The following is a 21,926-nucleotide window of genomic DNA, read 5'->3' as shown; positions in this document are numbered from 1 at the left end:
ACAGAAGAAAAAAAAAAAAAAAAAAAAAAAAAACACACACAAAAAAACACCAAAAAAAACCCCAAAAAAACACACAACCACAAAACCAAACCCCATCATCTGCTGGCAAGTCTAAAACTTGCTGGTTTATGGCTTACAGCAGCTTTAAGGTAACACAAACTATGATATCATCCACAGAAAGTTTTACATTAAAAAGAAAAGGCCATCAAGAAGGGTTACTTTCTGTGAAAAATAAACCCTGTTATTTCAAATTCATGTAGCATCAGAATCCAACTCACTAACATGTGCAGCACCTAATGTGTATGTAAACCCAAACACTCACAAATTTGCAAGACCTAGCACTGAAACTTTCTTCTGGAGTAAAGATTTAAATATCTCATGTCTCTCTTTGGAGGTACAGAATTAAAGTGCATAGAAAAGCCCCTGTTAGATATCCAGGGTATGTTAATCCCTTTCAACATAAGCAGAGTGATGCCTAAACCTGTGAAATACAAGAAAAAACAGAAAGCATGAAACAATATATGGTGTTCCTCAAACACATAGTCACGAACTGCTCTTCTGATAAAGGATAAGACACATGGAGAGTAAAGACATTATGTTTAAAAGTCTCCTGAAATAAAGAACAAACTTTAACAGTCCTTTGATTAGAAAATCCCATTTCCATAAACATTTTTTAATTTCCACAATAAGTTGTAAAATAAAAAATTATTTTGCACTTTCATGCAGCATTTATCTAAAAGACATTAATTTTATGGACTTCCTGGAAGAAGATTTGAGGACCCAATAAGTTCAGACACCACGGAATTGTTTAAAACTACACGTTATCTTCCTTCAGTTTACATCTTAAAGCCATATAATGTGACACCTGTACATCTCTCTCTCAATTACACTTCTATTATTTATTTTTATCTCTCTTCCTTAAAAAGAGTTTTCCTGTTTGGACAATAGATAAGCCACTTAGAGAAATTATGTTCTCTGTATGTAGAATCAAAAGCTTTGAATTTGGTCGACGTGGAACTTCAGTAATTCACATTTTGTAACAGCCCGTTTCCATTTCCATTATTCCTGACTGACCGATAGACTGACAGATGTCTTACTTTAGAGATCCCAAACAGACTATTGGTATCTATTTCAGCCACATCTGTTCCTAAATAGCCTTGGCAACAGGCCACTATGCACTCGGAATTAATTTTAAGTCCTTTATTGCTGACTCTTTCACTGTTGAAATACATCAGTGATTTTTTTCTTATTGCTGCTCTTACATAGAATATTTATAAATCTATACTTTAGATTAATATCAACAAGAGCTATAGTTTACTATAGATAGGAATATTATACTTAAACAATACATTGATTTTACTTCATTATGAAAATATATATTCATGTTCTTTTTTAATTCATTATGAAATGTATATTCAATATTACATTAACCTCTGAATTGCTCCAGAGATCTTATTTTTCTTATTGGTCAATTAACTTAGAAAGTCTGCTCCATTACTTTTATTTAAAAAGCAAGTTTTATCTAAATTATTACTATTATTATCCAAATAGTCAGACCAGGTTGCAAGTTGTCAGTCTGAGAGAATAACTTCATATACCCTTCAGTCTATTACATACACACACAATAAATTACACTTATAAAGTTTTTCATAATGATCAAAAGCCTCCAGACTTCACATATTGGTAAATCACTGAGCAAGTGCCAGTCTCGTTACACTTCCTATCTGACAGAAACCTGCTGGAAAATGGCAATTACTGTTAATGAGAAAACTCTGTGACAATCTTTAAAAACACACTGAAGGCTTTAAAAAAATATCAGGATTAAACTTCTCAATCAACAGCAAAAACAGGCCATATGCATAAAGAGGATTTGACACTATTTGTACTGAAACTGTTATAAAATACAAATGATTCCCACATCCACTGCTGCTAATCCCCTACATTTCATTAGTTTTTAAACTTTAGCCACACACACTCAAAATCCTGAGTATTTGTTCTCAAATATATAAATATTTTTTCCCATCATTCACTCATTCTTCGGAATTTCTGGGAACTCCTGAAAATCACATATAATACTCAAATCTGTACTTAGGATAGCTTTCTCTTTGAAGCAGCGTTCAAAACAAGAAGCTCTACAGTTCAGGGCTGGATTATTAATAGGAGAGAAGTCTTGTCTTTTTCTTAATATCCATTAATACATTTATAGCATAGAAATGCCACACAGAAAGAAGCTAGAGAAAAAACTAGTAACTACTGATTATGAGCTCTATTTCTCATTGCAGCACCTCCTGCACTGTTAAAAGCAAGCAGCCAGCTCTGGGCCAGAGGGTATCTGGCTCTGGTGAGAAAAAAAGGCTCAGCTGAGCTGCACACCCAAGCTGTAGCTGCAGCATTTCAGAGGGAGCAGCTGAGCCATGCCTCACGCTGTCCAAATTCCCACTTGACACATTCACTCCCCCCCAGGCTCCACATCCAAGTTGCCTGCTCAGGCCTTACTTCTGCCCAAAGCTTCGTTATAATAAAGAACACACAAAATTCATAATGGGTCATGCTTGAGAGGGGAGAAGACTTTGCTGTAGAGTGAACAACAAAGGAAGCCATTAAAAATCATCAGCAAGCAGGGGTAGCCAAAAACCTCTAGGAGACAGAAGCTGCAGAAATCAAAATGGAGTAAAGAATGAAGTCCTCCTGACAATCACACTGCCCAAAACCCCATGGGAACAGTGCAATGGGGCAGAACTATGCATGCATCAGTGGGACATGACGGGGTCCAGGCACAGCAGGTGTTGCATGCTTGGGAACTTTGAGCTGGAGCTTTCAGTTCTATTTAGAAAACGAAGGATCCAAGGGTGCATAAACGGAACTGGAACTGCAGAACTGTGGATGAGAAACGACAACTGCAGCAAGACAGAAATACACTTGGGGAACTATTGGGGATATGAGGTTAGGAAAAAGGGAAGAAAGAAACTACTCCAATTTTGACAGACCGGAGCGATTGTCACAGAAGAAAGGTCCTTTCCTAAAATAGGGAGAATTACTACATACAAGTCCAAGCAGCAGACATTTAGCATCACTGGCAAAGCACAAAAACCTGACTTGACCTCTTCGAGCCTAAGAAAACTACATTATGAAGCTTTTGGTTAGGAGAAAGTATGCATAAGCCAAATCCCAGTGGAAATACTTGCCCAGACAGCCATTAACATTCCCCCAACGCTGCACTGCTGTACTTATGAATGAGACCATAACACAGATGGCTCCTCCCAGCACCAGCACAGATCCCACACTTACAATACTCCAGGGTAATTGCTACTGGGATCCAAGAATGAGGCAGAAAAAAAACATTCAGGCTCCAAAATCCATATTTGACTCCTGCAACTGCAGAGGAAAAAGCACCCTGGCCAAGCATATCCAAGACGGAAGGAAAAACAGACAAGACTTCTGTTGAATTCATCGCTCTGAGAGCAACAAGACCCATACAGTGAAATTTCCAGTTCCTACTCAGCTCATCTTCAATCACTGGCAGGCACACACAGAGCCATGCTGGCCCAAAGGAAGGAGTGACAAGTATCCTTCAGAATGCTGCTTGGGTAGACCGTTGTGTTCCCATCACAAAGTGGACAGAAGGATAGAAGGGTCTTAGAAACAGCCTAATAGTTTTCCTTTTAAAATTATTTCAGTCTCCAAGAGATCCTGGAACAGCAGCAGATGATACAACTGTGGCACCTATGGCAACAGAGAAACTGAAAAACTCTTTATCTTCAATATCAGTATTCGACATTTAAGATTTGACAATCCTACAGTAAAAATTCATCTACCACAATCTTCAGGAAAAACCTGGCATTTGAAGACACCTCTGTCTTTCCCACTGAAGCTAGTAAAGAAGTAGGACATCAAGATCCTCTCAAAAATCAAAATATTCAGCAGCTCAATGCTATGTAGTACAAAACTCAATTGTCAGAGAGAGAAGTAACAGCACATTTAATACATGTGCAGTAAAAGCCCAAATCCTGATACCATTGACAGCAACTTGCCGATGCTGCTCTCTGTAAGACTCCTGAAGTTCTGCTATCTGCTATATCTGACTTTAAGCACTGTATACTTCATTACCTTGCAGGAACCAAGAAAAGTTTCCAATGTCTGTATGAGTAATCTAAGGATGAAAAGCTGTTACACAAAGTATCAGTTTAGGGGGGTGAATTTTTCCTAGGAAAAAAACCAAACACAAACCAAGCCAACAAAACAAAACCAAACCAAAACAAACACACATCAAAAAAATCCCAAATTGCAGAATATACTCCCCATTTCTGGAAACGCGAAGCAATATATACAAAAATTTATTTTTCTTGTCTGTACCTTAAAATCCTTCACTGGTGATAATTAAAAGACAATCATGGACCCTGGTTCCTGATATATGGCAATTCAACCTACATTCAAGGAACTAGAACAAAATGGCAATCATATTAGAGCTATACACACAGAATCAAATAATTAATAAATCATACTACATATGATCATATACACAGAGACCTGTAGCTAATCCCAAAAGGGAAGGAAGAGAGCCTACAGCATTCCTAAGGCACCCAGACTGGCTCCACAAGAGGAAGGACTGTATGGGCACACCAGACCCCAGTGGTCCTGCTGAAAAGCAGATATTTAAGTCTGAGCACAGCACAACATTAACATGGTTACACTATTCGGAGGAGAGGATTCAATAGTAGTGCATGGTACCATATTTGTTTGGTTTTGGTAGCTCTGGATCCCAGCAGTTACGTGAAATAAAGCATAATCACTTCAGCCGTGAGCATCTCAGTATTTCTTTGCAGCAGTAGTAGTGAAAATGCTTCCACATCCCTCCCAAGCCTCTGCAGCATACAGACTACCTTAAAAGGAAAAAGATTATCCTAACATAGAAAAACTGGTATACGAAAGAAAATTTGTTTCTCTCTATGCTGACTTTACAGCTGTTGGATCTTACCTATATGAAGTTTTATATTCTGTCCAAAATACTATTAAGTTAAACCTGGTCTTTTAAGCATGCACAAGCTAACCACGGCATACCAGAAGGCAAATAAGCTGTCTGGAAACTGCATTCCTGAATACAACTTTAATTTCTCCTTCACATAAGCACTGAGAGGTCACTGAAGTAAATAAGCACCTTTAAGAGTGTGTATGCAGTTTTAAAAGTAAATTCATGTTTTCACAGTTTCCAGGAGAAACATGACTATATGGATAAGTTCAAGAAGTATTCCTTTCCTCCTAAAACTTTTGTGTATAATTTGTTTTACTTGATCAAATTCTTGAACCGCACTTTCTCAGTGTGTTACTGTGTAGAGCAACGACAACCTGCCACAGAAGCGTCATCACAAAACGCAGGTGCATCACACAAAACCATACCCTCCCCCATGTGCTCTAATTTATGTACATGCTTGAGAGAGTAAGCAGGGAAAAGTTGATGCAGCAGAAACAAAATCAAATCCTATTACTGCTCTGCGTGGGGCTAAGAGGACATAAAAACATCATTCTACATTCTGATCCACCAAGTATGACCCACCAAGAAGGAAAAGTTCTTGCCAGAAAGAGGTGGTTCAGATACAAGCCGCTCATTGCACTATGCGCAATTTCTTTTTCCTTTTAATCACCAGAGTAACCTTGAGGAGAAGAGACGCGCCTGACAGCGCCGCCTTTAACCACTCTACTGTAACCCCGTCCTAAGGTGACTCTGCCCCGTCCTGCCCGTAGAGCCCCCGCTCGCCCCGGGCCGTCGCTGCTCCCGCTCCCCGCGGCACGGCCTGAGCTGGTCCCGGCCCCGCGGGCGGACACCCCCTGCCCTGCCCCGCCCCGTCCCACCTGTGGGGCTCTCGGGCAGGATGGGGCTCCAGCGGAGCCGCCGGGGGCTCAGCACCACGTCGCAGCTCCTCTTGTCGATCTCGAAGATGCCCCTGAGGAGCGGCTCATCCCCCGCCGGGGCCGGCGGGGCGGCGGCCAGCGGGGCCACCCTCCGCCGCCGCTCCTGGGGCGCCGCCCGGGCGCGCTGCTCCGGGCGCTGGGGCCGGGGGAGCGGGGCCGCGGCTCCCGGCATGGCGGCGGCACGGTCGAACCGGCCCCGCCGCGTCCCGCGGCTGCCAAGGCAGCGCCCGCCCCGCCCCGCGGGCGGGGTCGCGGCCGCTCGGGGGCCGGCGGGAGGGCGCCCGTCCCGGGCCGGGCACCGCGGGCCCGGTGAAGCTGTGCATGGCAGCGGCGGGACAGAGCGGTCCGATCGCCGGGGCCGCGCTGAGCCCGACCGATGCAGGGCGGCACCGCCGCTTCCATCCCGCACACGGCCCGGACCCCGCGCCAGGTGCGATGCGGGAGCGGGCTGAAGGCACTCTGGCATCCCAGCGCTCTGTTCTCCTCAGCTTCTTCCACCAGGAGAGCAACGCAGGAACACTCCAGCTACAGAAATTACTTTCCCTTGTCAGGGACCCACGTCTTCCACTGTTCTGTTATCATTAACAATATTACTGTTATTTCACTTCAGAAAACTACGACGTGAAGTTCTAATAACCCTTTCATACTAAAAAGGCTGAAAGGCTGAATCTTTCACAGATTATGACTATGACATAGGCTTAATGTAAATACCATGTTGGCATTCATGCTGCAAAACAGAGTATTGCTGTAAACCTGAGTGGAGGTATCACAATTATGCCCTTCATTCCTAAACACAGTAACTCGGAGTCTGATACCAACTCGTACAACAGCTCCTGTAGCAAGTGGACCAATGCAGAAAGTGTACCCAAAAGGGTTGCATAGTCATCCCTTACCCTGCAAGCTTAAATGCAGAGGAGAGAGACCACGTTACTCCTGCTCTATGAGTGATAGACTTTACTGATTGGAGGTATGACAGCTTTACTCACAGGTTCTGTAAGATTCACTGATGATAATCACATTAGAGCTGCAGCATCAACTCACAATTTATAAGGCAATCCTGAGCCTGTAAGGGCTAAACTTGTATATATATAAAGTTTTATAATGTTGTGGTGGCTTATTAGTGCATAAAAAGGGTATTTTGAAATGATAGCTTCAGTAATTTTATCCTTAGTGTTTGTAACAAGACAAATGTAAATGTGTCTCTGAGAAACAAAGCAATACCTTGAAAATACTGCCTTTTGCTTGATGGATACAAGTTACAGTTCAAACTACATGTCAGAATATTCAAGGCTCTTCCTGTTAAGGGCCAAATTGGATGGAGCTCTGAGCAACTTGGTCTAGTGAAATATGTCCTTGTCCATAGCAGGTGGGTTGGAACTAAATGGTCTTCCAGGTCACTTCCAACCGAGGCCATTCTATGATTCAATATCAATGAAATACCAAGAAAACAAAGAAGCCCTACTCTTAATAAAGAGTAAGGTGAATGATTTTTTTTATAATAACCCTTCAGATTAAATTTTGCAGCTCTTCAGGTAGTTACTGGAGAGGTTTCAAGCTGCCCTAGATATTGTTGTAGCATTTTTGTTTGGTTACTTTGTTTTAGACAAATAAGCAAAGTCACAACAACAACAAAAATGGGGCGGGGGGGTGAGGGTGGTGGTGAAGGAGGCATACCAGAAAAGGAAGCAAAGCCACTGTCAAGAACAGCAAGGGCCAGCTGCTCTCTAAGAACCAGGGAGCCAAGGAAAATGCCAGGGTTTGCAAGGCAGAGACCTTTCTTGGCCAGGACCAACCTAGTAGTACCTGAGCAAGGAAGTCTAGGGAGTGTGCTAGAATCCATCAGGAATACAGATCATCAGCCAAGTCCACAATGATGAGGCAGGTTTGGGTTAGCAGGATTTATAGCCAGATCAGGGTTGTAGACAAGTGGAAAACCAGCATCCTACAGCATCTGTAAATGTTGTATCCCCAGGGTGAGCTTAAATAGAGCTCCAGGTCCTGAGGTGAGGAAAGTGAGGGGGATGCAGGTAGAGTTCCTCAGGGTTTTTAAGGCTCAGTAGTGGTCTTAGAGCCTTAGCAGCTAGAAGGTCAAGAGGAGGAGTTCTAAGGAACAGTAGGAGCAGACTGCTTTATAAAGAAAGTGGAGTTGAGAATGATTACAAATCAGGTAGGACCCCCATATACCTGAACAAGGTAAACAGAACTGTTTACTTATGTAGATTCAATCAAGAGTCTACTCTTGGTTTGCCTAGGTAGACAAACCCCTTGTAACAAGGTAGGCCCAACATCAAGCTGAAAAGCAGAGTTATTAGGTCAGGTCTGGTAATAGTAACCAGTGTCAGTGCTAGCCCAACAGCCACCAGGGAACATTATCTTGTCAAGGCAGGTCCCAGGTCAAGCAAGGATATCAAGTTTGTGGGTCAGGACCTGGGTATGGCCTGGCACAGGCATGACTGCAATATCATGAAGGCAGATACCAGGCATAAGAACCTCTTATAAAACACAGTTCTTGCATGAGGGAGGGGAGATCTCCCTTATGATTTCTTGGAGCGTGTTGTCCAGCAGTCTAGACCCAGAGGACATTTTGTTCTATATCATGGCCTTGAGCATACACAGATGACCTAGAAGAGGGAAGTATCCTCTGTTACCAGACAAGAGACAGTAGGCAACAAGGAGCAAAGCTAACCTTTCCTTAGTTTCTCTCTGGAAATCATCTCTTGCTGTCTAAATTCTAAGTAGTAAGAGTCTCAGAACTGTTTTCCAGAAGAACCCTGTGAAATGAAGAAAGAGTTAGGACAACCTGTGGCAGAAATAGCGAGTGAGGGAAGTACAGCTAGTTTACTGAAGGAGAGCAAGGTAAGGAATGCTATTGGAAAAGAGCTCCTCCCACTTCAAGAAAAATGGGTATGAAAATGCTATGAGATAAATAGTCAAGAAATGGGAAGGCCAGTTTTTGATTCATGGACAATGTGATATTGAAGTTAAGAAACAGGAATTTAGACAAGAAGAGATGAAGGGATGCTGTGGGGAAAATACCTTATACCCATGCTGGAGGTATCAGCTGAACATTTCTGGTAGCTGGCTTGTTTTCAGTAGCTAATGGAGATTTGCTTCTGGAGAAAGCTGAATTTTGAAGTTGGCAGCATACCATTGGCTTGTATGTTTTTCTGGCTACAGTATGTGTTTATACAATGAAGGTTTAGTGTATAGTCAGTTCTCCTTCAGCTGTTCATTCCCAGATATTAGCTCTTCCTTCTTGCATTTCTACTTTAGAAAAGAATCTTCTGTAACTATCAATTCAGCTCTCTTGGTTTACTGTGACTGAAAAAGAGACATTAAGCAGAACACCAAACTTTTTGGACAGTAAGCAAAGTCATAAATTATTCTGAAGGAAAATGGCATCAAAGGTCTGTAGAAGAGAGCATTACTATTACTATACATCTTTCTCGATTCTCAAAAGAGGGAAAGCATTAAAAACAAGAGAAATAAAAGCAGGTAAGGAAATGGACAAATATTTGCAAGAATAACAAGTGAAATTATTATGCAGGCATAAGAAGCTGCAGGAATGCAGTCTGAAATGAAGGTCATTCCTGAGACCCCCTTGAACTGATATTGGTCTTAATAGGAGAAAAATGTGGTAATGGGAAGAATATAAAATATGAATGTCTTGATCAGAAGACATTGTCTTTTGTTTGCATTGAGGTCGATATGTTGTCCTTTTAAGGCAATAATTTTTTTTCTCCGAATCTTTTTCTTATTGCTCTGTCACCAAAATGAGTGTAAATGTATAAATCTTAGTTGCTTCTATTTCATACAAAGTGCACTTAACTCTATGCTGCAAACTACTACAAGCTAGGAAACTGAAAACTAGGGCTGATATTCTATGTTTTACATACCCTGTAGGCAACCTAAATACTTAAGAGAATGCTTTGAGAGCATTGTCAGTTTTAATTTTGTATTGCATAGCTTCTGACAGTTTGTTAAATACGTATATGAATTATTTAAAAAAACACTTATGTACATATTTAAATAACAGTCTATTTATAGATCTTCAGCTCGATGTTTCAACATTTATTAATGTGCTATATTTTTCAGGATTTTTGGATTGTGGGATTTTCAGGTAAGGAAAGAGTGTAGACCACTTATAATTTCTGAAATTACCACACATCCCATCCTGGTTAATAAAATCAAAGACAAATGTCTACGTATTTTCCCTGCTACAGTGCCAGGCAGAACTCCAAGTTTCATTTCTGTGAGTTCTTCCTCAATAGGAATGAATGGGTTTTGTTTGATTGTTTTTCTCTTTGCGTACTTTAAATATAAAAAAAGAGAATGGCATTTATCTCTGTAATTTCTAAAACTATTTGATAAAATGGTTCTTTGAACAGAAGTATTCTATTTTAAAAGAGACTCATTTTTGATATGTGAAAAGCAATTGTTAAGATCATGGTGGATTGATTAGTTACAATATTGAAATAATTGCAAGAATTCTTACTGTTACAGAAGATAGAAAAGATTTGCTTTACCTGCCCTCAAAACTTAGTTTAGAATTATTTCCATTAATCCATGTTAGCTCTGGAATTGCATGTTGCTTTTTACTATCAGTTTATTAAAATTGTAGAACAGTATCTTTGGAAAAAGCAGCTCTCTGTTTTCTTCTAGTGAATTTGGGTTCTCCTTGAATCTACTTCCCTTCCCTTCTGAAGGCAGTGGGACAAAGTCTGATGTTGTTTAGGCATGTTTCTCGTTTGGGCTATGTGAAACTTGAGGCTTCAGTCTCTGAGGTCTCGTGGATGTAACCTGGGTGGGATTCCACCATTTGAGATTCCTCTGCCATAGCTGGGGCCTCAGCTGTACCACGGGCAACGAGGGGTCCACAAACTCCAGACCCTCTTCTGTTGCTTCAGAACACCAAGGGAAAAGCTGCAAGTTGTGACTTAACGTATGTACTGAACCTGCAGAGATTTCACTGAGGTCTCCTCAAGCATGCACTGGTGGCAGAGCAATTTCTGCTGTAGGAGGTATGTCGTAAAGAAGGGAAGGGCCACTGGTCACGATAAGCCATAAAAATACAGTTTCAGGTCTGTGCCAGATGACCCAGTATGTGTGTGTGGGTACAACTCAACCCCAGAGTTTTCTCTGCATGCGGAAGTCAGATAATCCCACTATATCCTTAGTTAATTAGTGATATGTTTATAGGAGAGGAACAGTGTGAGTAATTCTTTCCATTAAAAGAGACCTTGATAGACCTTCCTGGGGGAGTCATGCGCAGAAATTTCAAGATTTGGCTTGATGTTAATAGTGTGAAAGAAATATCATGGAGACATCAGAAGCATCAGCAAAGCGGGGGAGGGGGAAGGATCTCCAATATTTTAAAAGGGTGGTGGGGAAAAAAAAAGCACCCAAAACTAATTGAAATAACAAGTCTCACAAGTTATTTGTAAAATGGAGCCTCTAGTTACCAAAATGCCCAAATTATTTTCCTTATTACATTGCTCATAACATTAAAATATTACTTTTTCTAAAGCATCACAGTGGCAAACATTCAGATAGCCTAGGTAGATCTTCTAAGTAAGTTGCATTGGCTAGAGGAGTTGAATTTTCTTATTAACAGTGGAAAAAGAAAAGGTAATTGAAAAGGTTTCTTGTGGTTTGGAAATGCCTTCCAAATATTCATTAAACATTTAAGCGACTAAATTTGCAGAATATGTTCCTGACATTGGCACTGGTTCTGTGGTATTTCTCTCATCAGATGGAAGTACTGTGTGTTATGCAGAGTGCATTCATGCATAAACAATATCATTTTCATAAATTAAAACCTCCCCTGCAGAAGGAACATCTGTGCCTGCCTTTGAATAAAAGATGGTGGCATGCGAGTTGCCCCTTGACTGACTAGAAGAATCCTTATTTTTAAGAAGAAGGTGCATAACCAAAAGGCAAGCAGGCCTGGGTCAGCTTTTTCAATTTTATCTGAAAAATTGACATTCATTCACTCCCCCTCGGGTTATCTAGAGTACATTTAGCTCTGTTGCCACTAACTGAGAAAGGTTAATCGGGTACTTGAAAAGTTGCCTTTTGCTTTCTTTTCAGATTCAGCAACAGTTTTCGAGCTGCAGGCTCGGGTGAAACGCGGGCAGACGCTGCAAAATGCAGTACTCGGAGTCACAATTAGTTTTTAGCCTGCTTATAGCTGGGAAGCCTGGCAGAGGGGTGTGCTGCACCACTAGGACAGGTTTGCCATGCTTACGCATTGGATTTCCGTAGCTATAAACACCTTCAAAATAGAAGTTAATAGCTCGATTTCTCCTGGAAAAAAAATCCTTCGTCCATAGGGGACAAGGATGTTCACTTTCTGCTGAATTTAAATGAAATATTTGTGAAATACCTTCGCTTTGTGGCAGGCTTCATGTAAAGTATTTCAGGTAACGTCTTAAATCTGATGGTCAGAGGCAAAGACCTGTTGATAATTGTTCTTGGTCATTAGGGGAATTGCTCTCCCGCAGGTTGTGTCTCCGGGTTTCTTAAGCCTCGGAATAACCAGTGAAGATTAAAGAAACACGTTTCCATTCTGGGAAGAGGAGGGACGGTGAATCGATGGCGCTGGGTCCAGGTCTGCCTTGCAGAGGAAGGCGCACCTGCTGCCACCGAGCCGCGCCGGGGCCACAGCCGCGTTCCCGGTGTGCCGGTCCCGGACGGGCGCGGGAGCTCCCGCGGTTCGGGGCGGGTTGGGAGCCCGAGAGGAGAGCCCCGAGGGCTGCAGGTGCCGGGCTGAGCTGGCCGGGGGCCGCCTGGGCGGGTGCGGGGCGCTTGGCGCATCCCGCGCCGGCAGCCGCAGCTCTGGCGAACCGCGTCTCTGCCCCCGTTTCCCTAATTCAACAAATCAGCATTGCAAATAGCAGGGTTCGCTGTAAACAAACCAACAACCCCCGCCCCCTTCCCCTGGTACTCCTCAAGGTAAGTAAAGAATCCATGTCCTTTTTTTTAGTCCAATTTTATTCTACAAATAATAAGTGTTGCACCTTTCATGAGCTATCCGAATAAAACAATAATCCCATAGGAATTACTTACACTAAGAAAAAATAAATCACATTTAAGGAGAAATGCAACATTCGACCAAATGTTCAATACTATGTTGTTGCCAAAGGATGGATGTTTTTCTAAAATCCCAGTGTGCATTACACCATAATATACAGGATTACAAACAAAATTACAGTACAGATTGATTCCAGTTGAACCAGCGTTACATTTCAAACAGCACTTATTCTGGACTGCATTGTACATGCAATAGCTATTGTTCTAATTACGGATTAAATGGTTTGAATTTGTTTCAAGCTACCGTACTAATCGACTACAATAGGTATATAGCCCGACTTTAACAACCTGATTAGATTTCGGTTCCGATTTATAAAATGAGCATATGACAACCACGGATTGTGTGAACATGTATAAAATCATGCATTTATATCGCCTGGAAACATTAACATCTTCAAGTTATCTTAAAAAAGAAAAAAAAAAAAAAGAAAAAAACCGAAAAACCCACCAAACCCACGGAATGTCAAGGGGTTCAAAGACTAAAAAGAAACAGTGCAAATTGTATGTGATAGTCAAGCAGCTTTCGATTTTAAAAAGGGTGTTGGCATTTGCTTATAATCTTTATATACAAGTTTGTGCAAGTAATGTGTTGAATTGATATGTTCTGATAGAAAATAAGTCTATCGTTCTTAAATCTTCTCAAGACCTAGGGGATCTGGTTCTTATTGTAAGGGGTAAAGGAAAAAGAAATAAAGAAAGAAAAAAGAAGAGACTTGCATGGGAAAGAAATTGCCCGGATTGTGCATTTTTTTTTCTTCTTCATCTATTTGAAAAGGAAAGAAGTGCTAAGGCAACATAACTTCTCTAAGCACTTTTCTGCTGGTTTAAATTAGTTAAATCATTTTGTATAAATTAGATATAATTCTACCTTTCCAATATGTATAAAAATTGATGAAGCTGCATGGTTTAAAATAGGAAATTCACGTTATAAAAAGTCATTAAAAATTCTGTACAAAATCACAACAAAATAATTCAGCATGGGAAAGGTAACAAGTAGTAAAACGTTGGTTGAAAAATATAGATTTCATATATATTTTGTAATTGGCCCATCGCTAGTTTAAAAATTGCATAGATCCTAATTATTGCTTGTGATTTTGTTATCCCGATCAGGTAATTGACGCGATCCCAATGCCCCTACCCCAATTTACAGCGTCGCTCGGAGGAGCGGAAGCAAAGACAGCGGGTGAGCGGGTGGGGAGGGGCGGGGGGGCGCGGCGGCCCCGGAGGCGGCGGCGGGACCCGCCGGGCTGCCCCCTGTAAACAAGGCGGTGTCGGGCGGCGGGGCTCGGCGCTCCCCCTGCCCTCGCTCATCGCGGGGAGGCTCAGTCGTGGAAGATGGCGTTGAGCTGGGCGCTGAGGACGCGCTCGTGGTGCGGGTGGCCCTCGTAGGGCGCCAGCCCGTCCACCGGGATCTCGCAGCGGGAGGCGGCGGGCGGGAAGATGGCGGCGTGGGCGGGCGCGGCGGCCAGCGCGGCGGCGGCGGCGGGGTAGTGCATGGAGAAGGCGTAGCTCTTGTCGAAGTCGGCGGTCGGCTCGTGCTTGAAGGAGAAGTTGCCGTTCACGCTGAGGGGCGGGCTGAGCGGCCCGTCGAAGGCGGGGCTGGCGCCCTCCGCCAGCCCGCTCTCGAAGAAGGGCTCCAGCGCGGCGCCGTAGGCGTGCGGCGGCTTGAGGTGGAAGAGGTGGGAGCTGTCCATGGTGCCGTAGGGCGGGCTGGGCAGGCCCGGAGACTGGTACGGGTAGGGATGCGCCGGGAAGGGCGCGCCCGCCGCCGCCGCCGCCACGTGCGGCGGCACCTCCTGGCTCTGCTCGGGGAGGAAAGTCCGCGGGTTGAGCTGCAGGCAGCCGGCCACCAGGTTGGTGGTGGGCTGCGACAGGCCCTTGCAGAGGGTCTGCACGAAGGAGACCAGGTCTGGGCTCTTGCCCGAGCGCAGGATCTCGGAGAGCGCCCAGATGTAGTTCTTGGCCAGGCGCAGGGTCTCGATCTTGGAGAGCTTCTGCGTCTTGGAGTAGCAGGGCACCACCTTGCGCAGGTTGTCCAGGGCCGCGTTCAGCCCGTGCATGCGGTTGCGCTCCCGGGCGTTGGCCTTCATGCGCCGCAGCTTGAACCGCTCCATGCGCGCCTTGGTCATCTTCTTCTTCTTGGGGCCCCGCCTCTTGGGCTTCTGGTCGTCGTCTTCCTCCTCCTCTTCCTCCTCCTCCTCTTCATCCAAGTCGTCCTCCTCGTCCTCCTCCTCGCCGTTCCGCAGCGAGTCCTCCTCAGCCTCGGCGTGTAGACCCTCCAGGTCCTCCTCCTTCTTGTCCACCTCGTGCTCCTCGTCCTGGGAGCTGAGGCACTCGTCCGTCCAGCTCGGGGGGCCCTGCGGCTGGGGCTCGCCCATCAACCCGCTCTCGCTGTACGACTTGGTCATGGTGAGCCTCTGCATCGTGGAGAAGACAGTAAAGAGACGTGTCAGCACCCAGAGCAGCGCCCGTGGCCCCGAGCGGTCGCCCGCAGGGAGAAGCCTCACGCAATACCCCCATCCCCCCTCCCCGCTTCCCCAGTCCTCTCCCGAGGGAAGTTTAGATTTCCCACCGTGCCAGGGCAAACTTTTAATTGTCTCCGCGGTCCTGTCTTATAATTAAGTTTACATATGTTCAAATGCCATTATGTAACTCGCAGATATTAGCGGAGAATATAAGCAGATTATGCGTGAGGGAGGCAGCCCGGGCAGCACGACGCAAGTGGACCAAGCGTAGATTGGGTTGGTTTGTTTTGTTTTGGAAGAAACCGTCAAACACTCTTAAGGAATAGGGCAGGGGGAAAGGCGGACACACGCACACACCCGCAGGGACGGATGGCCACCCCTGACGCCTGTCCCCGCCGCTCTCCGCGGCTCCCCCTTGCCGCCTCCTTTCACGGGGCTTGTGCCGCCCCAGCGGGCGCCGAGCACCTGCTCCCTGGTCCTGCCTTCGGCCACAGAACTGTCGCTGGGTTCCCGCGGCCCCCGCCCGTGGTAACAGGTGCGGGACTGGCCCTAGTTTCCCGTTGTCCGTCGTCCCCTCCGTTGCAGACGGGCATCGTCCCCCTCCCTTTCCACGGGGACGTTTCGTGTGGGATTGCGACCGTTCCCCCTAGCATCGGGAACACCGTAAAGAAACAATGCCGCCCGCCCGCCGAGGCGCAGCCTGCCGTGGGACCGTGGCGACCGCGCTCCGAAGAGGAAAAGGGAGCTGGAAGTTCGGAGGGCAGCATAGGTGGAACCACATTAACACATCTAATATGCCTCTGTATAAATGCACGCACACATACATATTTATATATGTGTACGGACGCACATACACATTTACACATATATATGTATACACTTATGTGTGTGTGCGTTTATGGATGGATACAGGTGTGCCCGCACACACCGGCAGCAACGAGCGCAAGCGACAATAAAAAACCGAAGCCGCTCCGGCAGAGGCAGATCCCGTCCACCCCGACATCGCAGGGCCCTCTCCCACCCCGGCAGTCGCCGAGAACCCCTTTCCCCCCGTGAGGCGAAAACCCAGTTTCCCGTTACCTCCGTTGCTCAGCCTCTCCTTCGCGGTGACGGTCTCATAACCCCGGCACAGCTCTCCGTGCGAGGGCGCCGCGCGTGTGTGTGTGTGTGTGTGTGTGTGTGTGGTGGGTCGGCTTTTTTTTTTTTTTCCCCGAGGTTGCGCAGCGCCGGGCTCCCCCCGTTATATAGCGGGGCCGAGGATGCGCGGCGGGGGGCCGGCACCGGGACCCGGGTACCGCGGCTGCCGCCCTGCCCTGCCCCGCGCCCCGCCCCGCCCGGTGGCACGCGCCATATGGCCGCCCACGTCAGGCGCGGCGGCGGCGCCCCCCCCACGTGACGCCCCTGATTTGTATGCGGGCCCGCGCCCGCCCGCGGAGCCGCCACGCCCCCGGTGACCCGCCGGGCCGCGCCATCTGTCACCGCGCGGGACCCGCCGGCGGCACCGCGCCGGCACCGCACCGCTCCGCACCGCGCCGCACCCGCCACCCTGGGGCCGCCGGCCCGCGGAGCCGCATTGTTCCTATTGTTCTGGGTCCCCGCCGACCGCCCTCAGCATCTCCTAACGGGCACCTCTGAGGTGTCCCAGTCTCTGCCGCTCCCTCGCCACCGCAGACCCGCAGTTAACCCCCGTCCCCGCATTTCTCCGGTGATGGAGAAAACGGACGTCCCGTGACTGCTGTGCCCACCCGTGGACCAAGCTCCGGTTTGCTTTTCCCAGCTTTTCGATGGGAATGCGCCGGTTAACGGGAAGTTTGGACGAAAGACGCCAAGAGGGGCGGCTTTAAAGTCTTTGAACGCCTCAGCGGAGTTTGCAAACGCTGAACAAATCTTAGAGATGCACTTTAAGGGGAGAGATAGCCCCTTCGCACCATAGCTGTGCTACAGGGTTATCTGGATATTTAATCAATAAAAATAAACTAAAATAATTTTCGCCTCCTGAGGCTTTAAATGAGAAACAAATAATTCCGACCTGAGGAGACTGTTTCGGAAGATATTTTTCCAGGTCGGAAACATTTTTAAAATGTTTCTCTCCTGTTGGTGACCTACATAGCCCGGGGCCGCCGGGGCGGCAGGAGGGGACTCCGGGGGATGTTCGCCTTCTCGGTAATCAAATACAGAGGGCAGCCGGCAGCGTTTTGTTATTTCCAAGGTGGCCGGTTCTCCGTGGGAAGCGAGGGCCAGCAGCGCGGCGTGTATTGCCAGGTCGGGAGAGCGGGGCTGGAGCGGGGTACCCTCGGATCACCGGCAGCTGCGGCCCTTCCCTGGGACACGCCAGGGAGGGAAGCGCCGTCCCACGGAAGGGCTGCCCCCTGCCCGTGGCGAGCCTACTCTGACCATAGAGGGGCCCCGGGGTCAGGATCCAGGAGGATGCCTGTGCCCGGGGCAGCTGGCCCGGACCTCCCCCGGTCGGCCACTCCCTGGAGAACGCGACCCCATTAACGGGGACCGGCTGGTGTGGGGATGCGTTTTGGAAGCGGTGAGGCACAAACAGGTTTGGAGGGTGCGGTAGAGGGATGGGTCTGGTCCATCCCTGTCTCGGCTGCTGGAAAATGTCACCCGTCTTTAAATGGTACTGGCTGGGAATACACCCGGGATTGTGGGGCGCTGGGGAAACACTAGGCAAAAACACCGGGAGGAGGGCACTGGGAGAAAGCTGGATATCGGGGAGCGGTGAGAGCTTTGGTATGCTGGTGTGCTTCTGAGTGTGGCCAACACAGTCATCTTCCCTGGGAGCAAAATAAAATCAACATGTTGTCGAGAGACAGATGAGTAGAGAGACAAATAAAGAGGCAGCCAGTCGGACAGAGGGGCTTAAATCCGCCGAGCCCGGCGCGGGAGGCTCGTTCCACCACGGTGACACACGTGGCCGTGGAGGAGCAAGGCCGAAAGGTACGAGGCACTGCTCCGTGCCGCCCGTCGGGGCACAGGACGGACGCTGCGCTCCGGGTGCGTCGGGGCTCTCTGTCGCTCCGCCGCTTCGGCACTGCTTCTCTTACCGATCTCCCAGGCAGTTGGCTCTGCCTTCCCTGCACAGGCCGTCCCTTGCCTGGCTCAATGGCTCCGATTTCCCACCTTCCCTGTCTCTCCTCTTCCCCCAGCCTCTTGATTTTATCGCTCCAAGCGTGTCTTTTTTTTTCTCCCTGACCTACAGACTCCTCCTTCTCCATCTGTCCTCTAATTCGGCTTCTGCTTATTTTTCCTCCCAAATCCTTTGATTTTCTTTTCCCCTGTTCTTTTTTTTTTTCAAATTTTAATTTTTCTTTTTACTTGTCTTTTATTTTTGTCTTTTCCATTTTCTTTATTATTTCCTTTTCCTTTCCTTTTCTTTTTCTCTTCTCTTTCTCCTTTCTTTCCTGCCTCCCTGCCTCCCTCCCCTCTCCTTCCCCCCCTTCCCCCTCCTCCCGCGGCGCGGCACGCGAACCGCACGCGTCCCAACAAAGCTATGGCCGGCCCGGCCGCCCCCGCTCCCTCCTCAGCTGCTGCCTCCCGGCCCCGGCAGGAGGAGATCCCGGGGCCGGCTGGGGCCCGGTGTAGCGGGAGGTGGCAGCGAGCGCGGCCCCTCCGCGGGACGCCGCCGGGACTGAGCCCTATCCCGGCCGGGCGGGAGGGAGGTTTTGTTGCGGTGGGGTAGGAGAAGCGCAAGGTGGAAACACCTTACAGTTGTCCAGGCCGGGAAATTCACTCCCGATGAAATCTCTTGGGTTTGCGGCATTATCTTAATTAAGATAATTGATTCATATTGCACCTGCGAGAGTGCGGGGAAAGGATGCCTCCCCAAATAGCTTAGAGCTATTGGAGAGAAGAAGCCACGCTTATAATTGAGCTAGTGATTTACTGCCCGTGTAGTCTGGGCTCTTCGGGCTCTCTCGCTATCATGTTTCTCGCTCCCTCCTTCTCCAGAGGGGCACCCACACAAACCCCGAAGGTTATCCTGAATGAAAAAAGAGAAGGGAAAACGTCCCTGCCTGCCATCCCTGTCCCTCCGTCCCACCCCACCGCATCGCACTGTGGGGCCGGAGCCGTCGCCAGCGCGGGTTTCGGGCTCGGGAAGGACCGGCTTGGGTTTGGCCGCGGTTTTCCCCAGCTCGATCATTTCCAAACGCTGCGGTGAGAGGACAGGACGGGAGGAGAGGGCAGCCCCGTTGCCCGGATCAGTCCGAGTTGTGACCAGCCTGCTGCAAAAGCCATTGGTCAGGAATCACCGGGAAAATAAAGCTTTAAAGTGCCGCTCCGATACCGGTTCGGTGCCGGAAGCGTCTGCATCGCACTTCGTAGCGTCTCTCTAGGACAGAATGTACAGCTGGCCTCGAAAGTGGTATGACTGATTAAGGTGCCTTTTCTGCTCTTTTCCCCCTTAAAACTCATTGTATTAATTTTATTGAGCTTTCCCCGTTAGGTAAATGCTGTTGTTGTTTTAATTCTATAAATGTAAACTTCTATTTAGTTAATGGAAAATACATCACCACCAAGGTTTAATTATCAGCCTTTAAAATTACTCTTTTAGTCAAGTGCGCACAATTATGAAATCACAATAGATTTAAAATATAATTCAAATTGATTAAAAAAAACCCACACAAACAAATCAGAGAAGTACGTACCATTAAAGCAAACGTCTAAATTGTATTGGTAGGCTGGCTACCGCCTGAGCTACAGTATAAATAGCATCAGCAGTCTTTGCTATCAGTGTCAAACCACCTCTGTTATTAGGAAAAAGGATTCTTATCAGAAGGGATTTAGATGCTGTTATAACTGCAAAATCTAATTATTTTTGATCCAGGCATTTACCCCCAGAGTCCCACCTTGTTTAAATAAAGTGTTTTCTTTCCTCTTGAACAAATGCATTTCCATTTGAATTAAATATTGATAATTTGACCTTTTAGTTCCTTTAACTAATCAAAAGAAAAAAAATTCCAAATGTAGATCCTAGTGCCTTGCCCTAGTGGGTCTTTCCGCTTGAATAGACACTGAGATTAAATGAGTCAAACTTCCTCTTTCATTGCACTCTCTTTTCACTAATTGCTTATGCAAAAATGCAGATTTGTATTAATTAGTAACTCCACTGATTAGTTCGGTGGTATTTTCACGTAATAAATCATGCTGCAGACACGATTTTTGGCACATCCCCAGTAGTGGCTCAGGATGCAATAAGTTTTCCATATTAAATAAAATCTTAGCCTAAATCTACCTTTTCGTTGCAGGTACACTGTGTACCACCTGCTGTACGCACCTGCTACGGGAAATTACCTTCTGTCCCTGGCAAGCCTCTTTCCTTGATAATGCACTCCTCTTCACAGGGTGTAGACTTTAAAATGGGACACATGAATCACAGAATCAAAGAAGGAAAGAAATCTGATGTTATTTTTAACCCTTTAAAATGAATAATGCTCATTTTTAAGGAGATGAAAGATACATATATTGATGTAAGATACAACAATGTAGATTTCTTTCTTTTCTTTCCCATGCCCAGCCACATTATCTCCTTTTACAGCAGTGTTCACTGCATGCTCAAATTATCACACACAAACCCATTTTTTTCGTACATTTCTTTCTTTTTCCCTTGAGCTGCGGAGGCTGAATTCCTACAAACATGACACTTGTTAGCTGCAGTTCATGTCTCAGTCAGATACAGAGGCCTCAGTATCAATAAGACTCCACAGCATCCGCAGTGGTATCTACATTGTACCAAAAACGTCCCCGCTTGCTTGTATTGTGAAACCACTACAAAAATCTCTCCAGAGCAGACACAGGCTGATGTAGAGCCTCCAGTAGCTGAGATCTACATCTGAAAAACCTTTCCCAAGTCTCTCCAAAATCATTCTAGATATTACCTTTCTCCTGGTTTCCCAGGGACAGAGCTGTCTATACTTCACACCATTTCCTCAAGCAAGGCAGCATAATGCATGGCTATGATTTGTGCCACAACAAATAATGTCAACTCACACAGTACTTGTAAAAGAGAATAAGAGGCTCCAAAGGAATATAAAAGATGATGACAGTGGTGTCATTTCCTCATAGGTGGCACTTTCAAGGGCTGATCCTGACAAAACCTTTGCCTCTCTTGTGCTAAGACTCTCCCTCACATAAGCAGGACCGTTACCACAAATACACTTGCAGGATCTGGCCTTTGGCCTCAGTCTAAGCGTGCAATGGGGTGGAAGAGCAGCAAACACAGGTGCCAGGAGATTATCCAAAGCTTTGCTGAGATTAAAATCTTGTCTCAATATGAGTTATTGCATATTCTCTAAATAGAAATCTCCTTAGTGGTGGCTTTAAAAGGTCTGCTTTTGTTTTCCTCTTAGAGAAAAAAAGGTTGAATCCCAGGCTATGCACATAACAGCTTACGCGTTTGTTCTCTGTGGCCATCCAATCTGAACATTTTGCCAGCATTTTTCCAGTTCCTAC

General features: G+C 46.4%; 2 protein-coding genes across 2 annotated transcripts in view; both read right to left on the bottom strand.

Moving 5' to 3' along the window:
• The window catches only part of CERKL (ceramide kinase like), a 52,653-nt gene extending 46,574 nt beyond the window's left edge, over nt 1-6,079 (bottom strand). The window contains exon 1 of the mRNA XM_050339538.1: nt 5,848-6,079. Within this exon, the coding sequence (XP_050195495.1) occupies nt 5,848-6,079 (232 nt within the window). The remainder of the gene's footprint in view (nt 1-5,847) is intronic.
• Nucleotides 6,080-14,189: 8,110 nt separating this feature from the next.
• On the bottom strand, nt 14,190-16,752 carry NEUROD1 (neuronal differentiation 1). The gene is made up of 2 exons (XM_050339541.1): nt 16,545-16,752; nt 14,190-15,416 (listed from the first exon to the last, which is right to left on the bottom strand). The coding sequence occupies exon 2, from the start codon at nt 15,405-15,407 to the stop codon at nt 14,322-14,324; it is 1,086 nt and encodes a 361-aa protein (XP_050195498.1). The 5' UTR covers nt 15,408-15,416; nt 16,545-16,752; the 3' UTR covers nt 14,190-14,321.
• Between the last annotated feature and the right edge of the window lie 5,174 nt (nt 16,753-21,926).

This window comes from Myiozetetes cayanensis, unplaced genomic scaffold, assembly GCF_022539395.1.
Source record: "Myiozetetes cayanensis isolate MyiCay16 unplaced genomic scaffold, myiCay2020 scf9, whole genome shotgun sequence".
NCBI classification, from domain to species: Eukaryota; Metazoa; Chordata; class Aves; order Passeriformes; family Tyrannidae; genus Myiozetetes; species Myiozetetes cayanensis.
The sequence above is the reverse complement of the archived record's forward strand: the minus strand, read 5'-3'. Positions and strand labels throughout refer to the sequence as shown.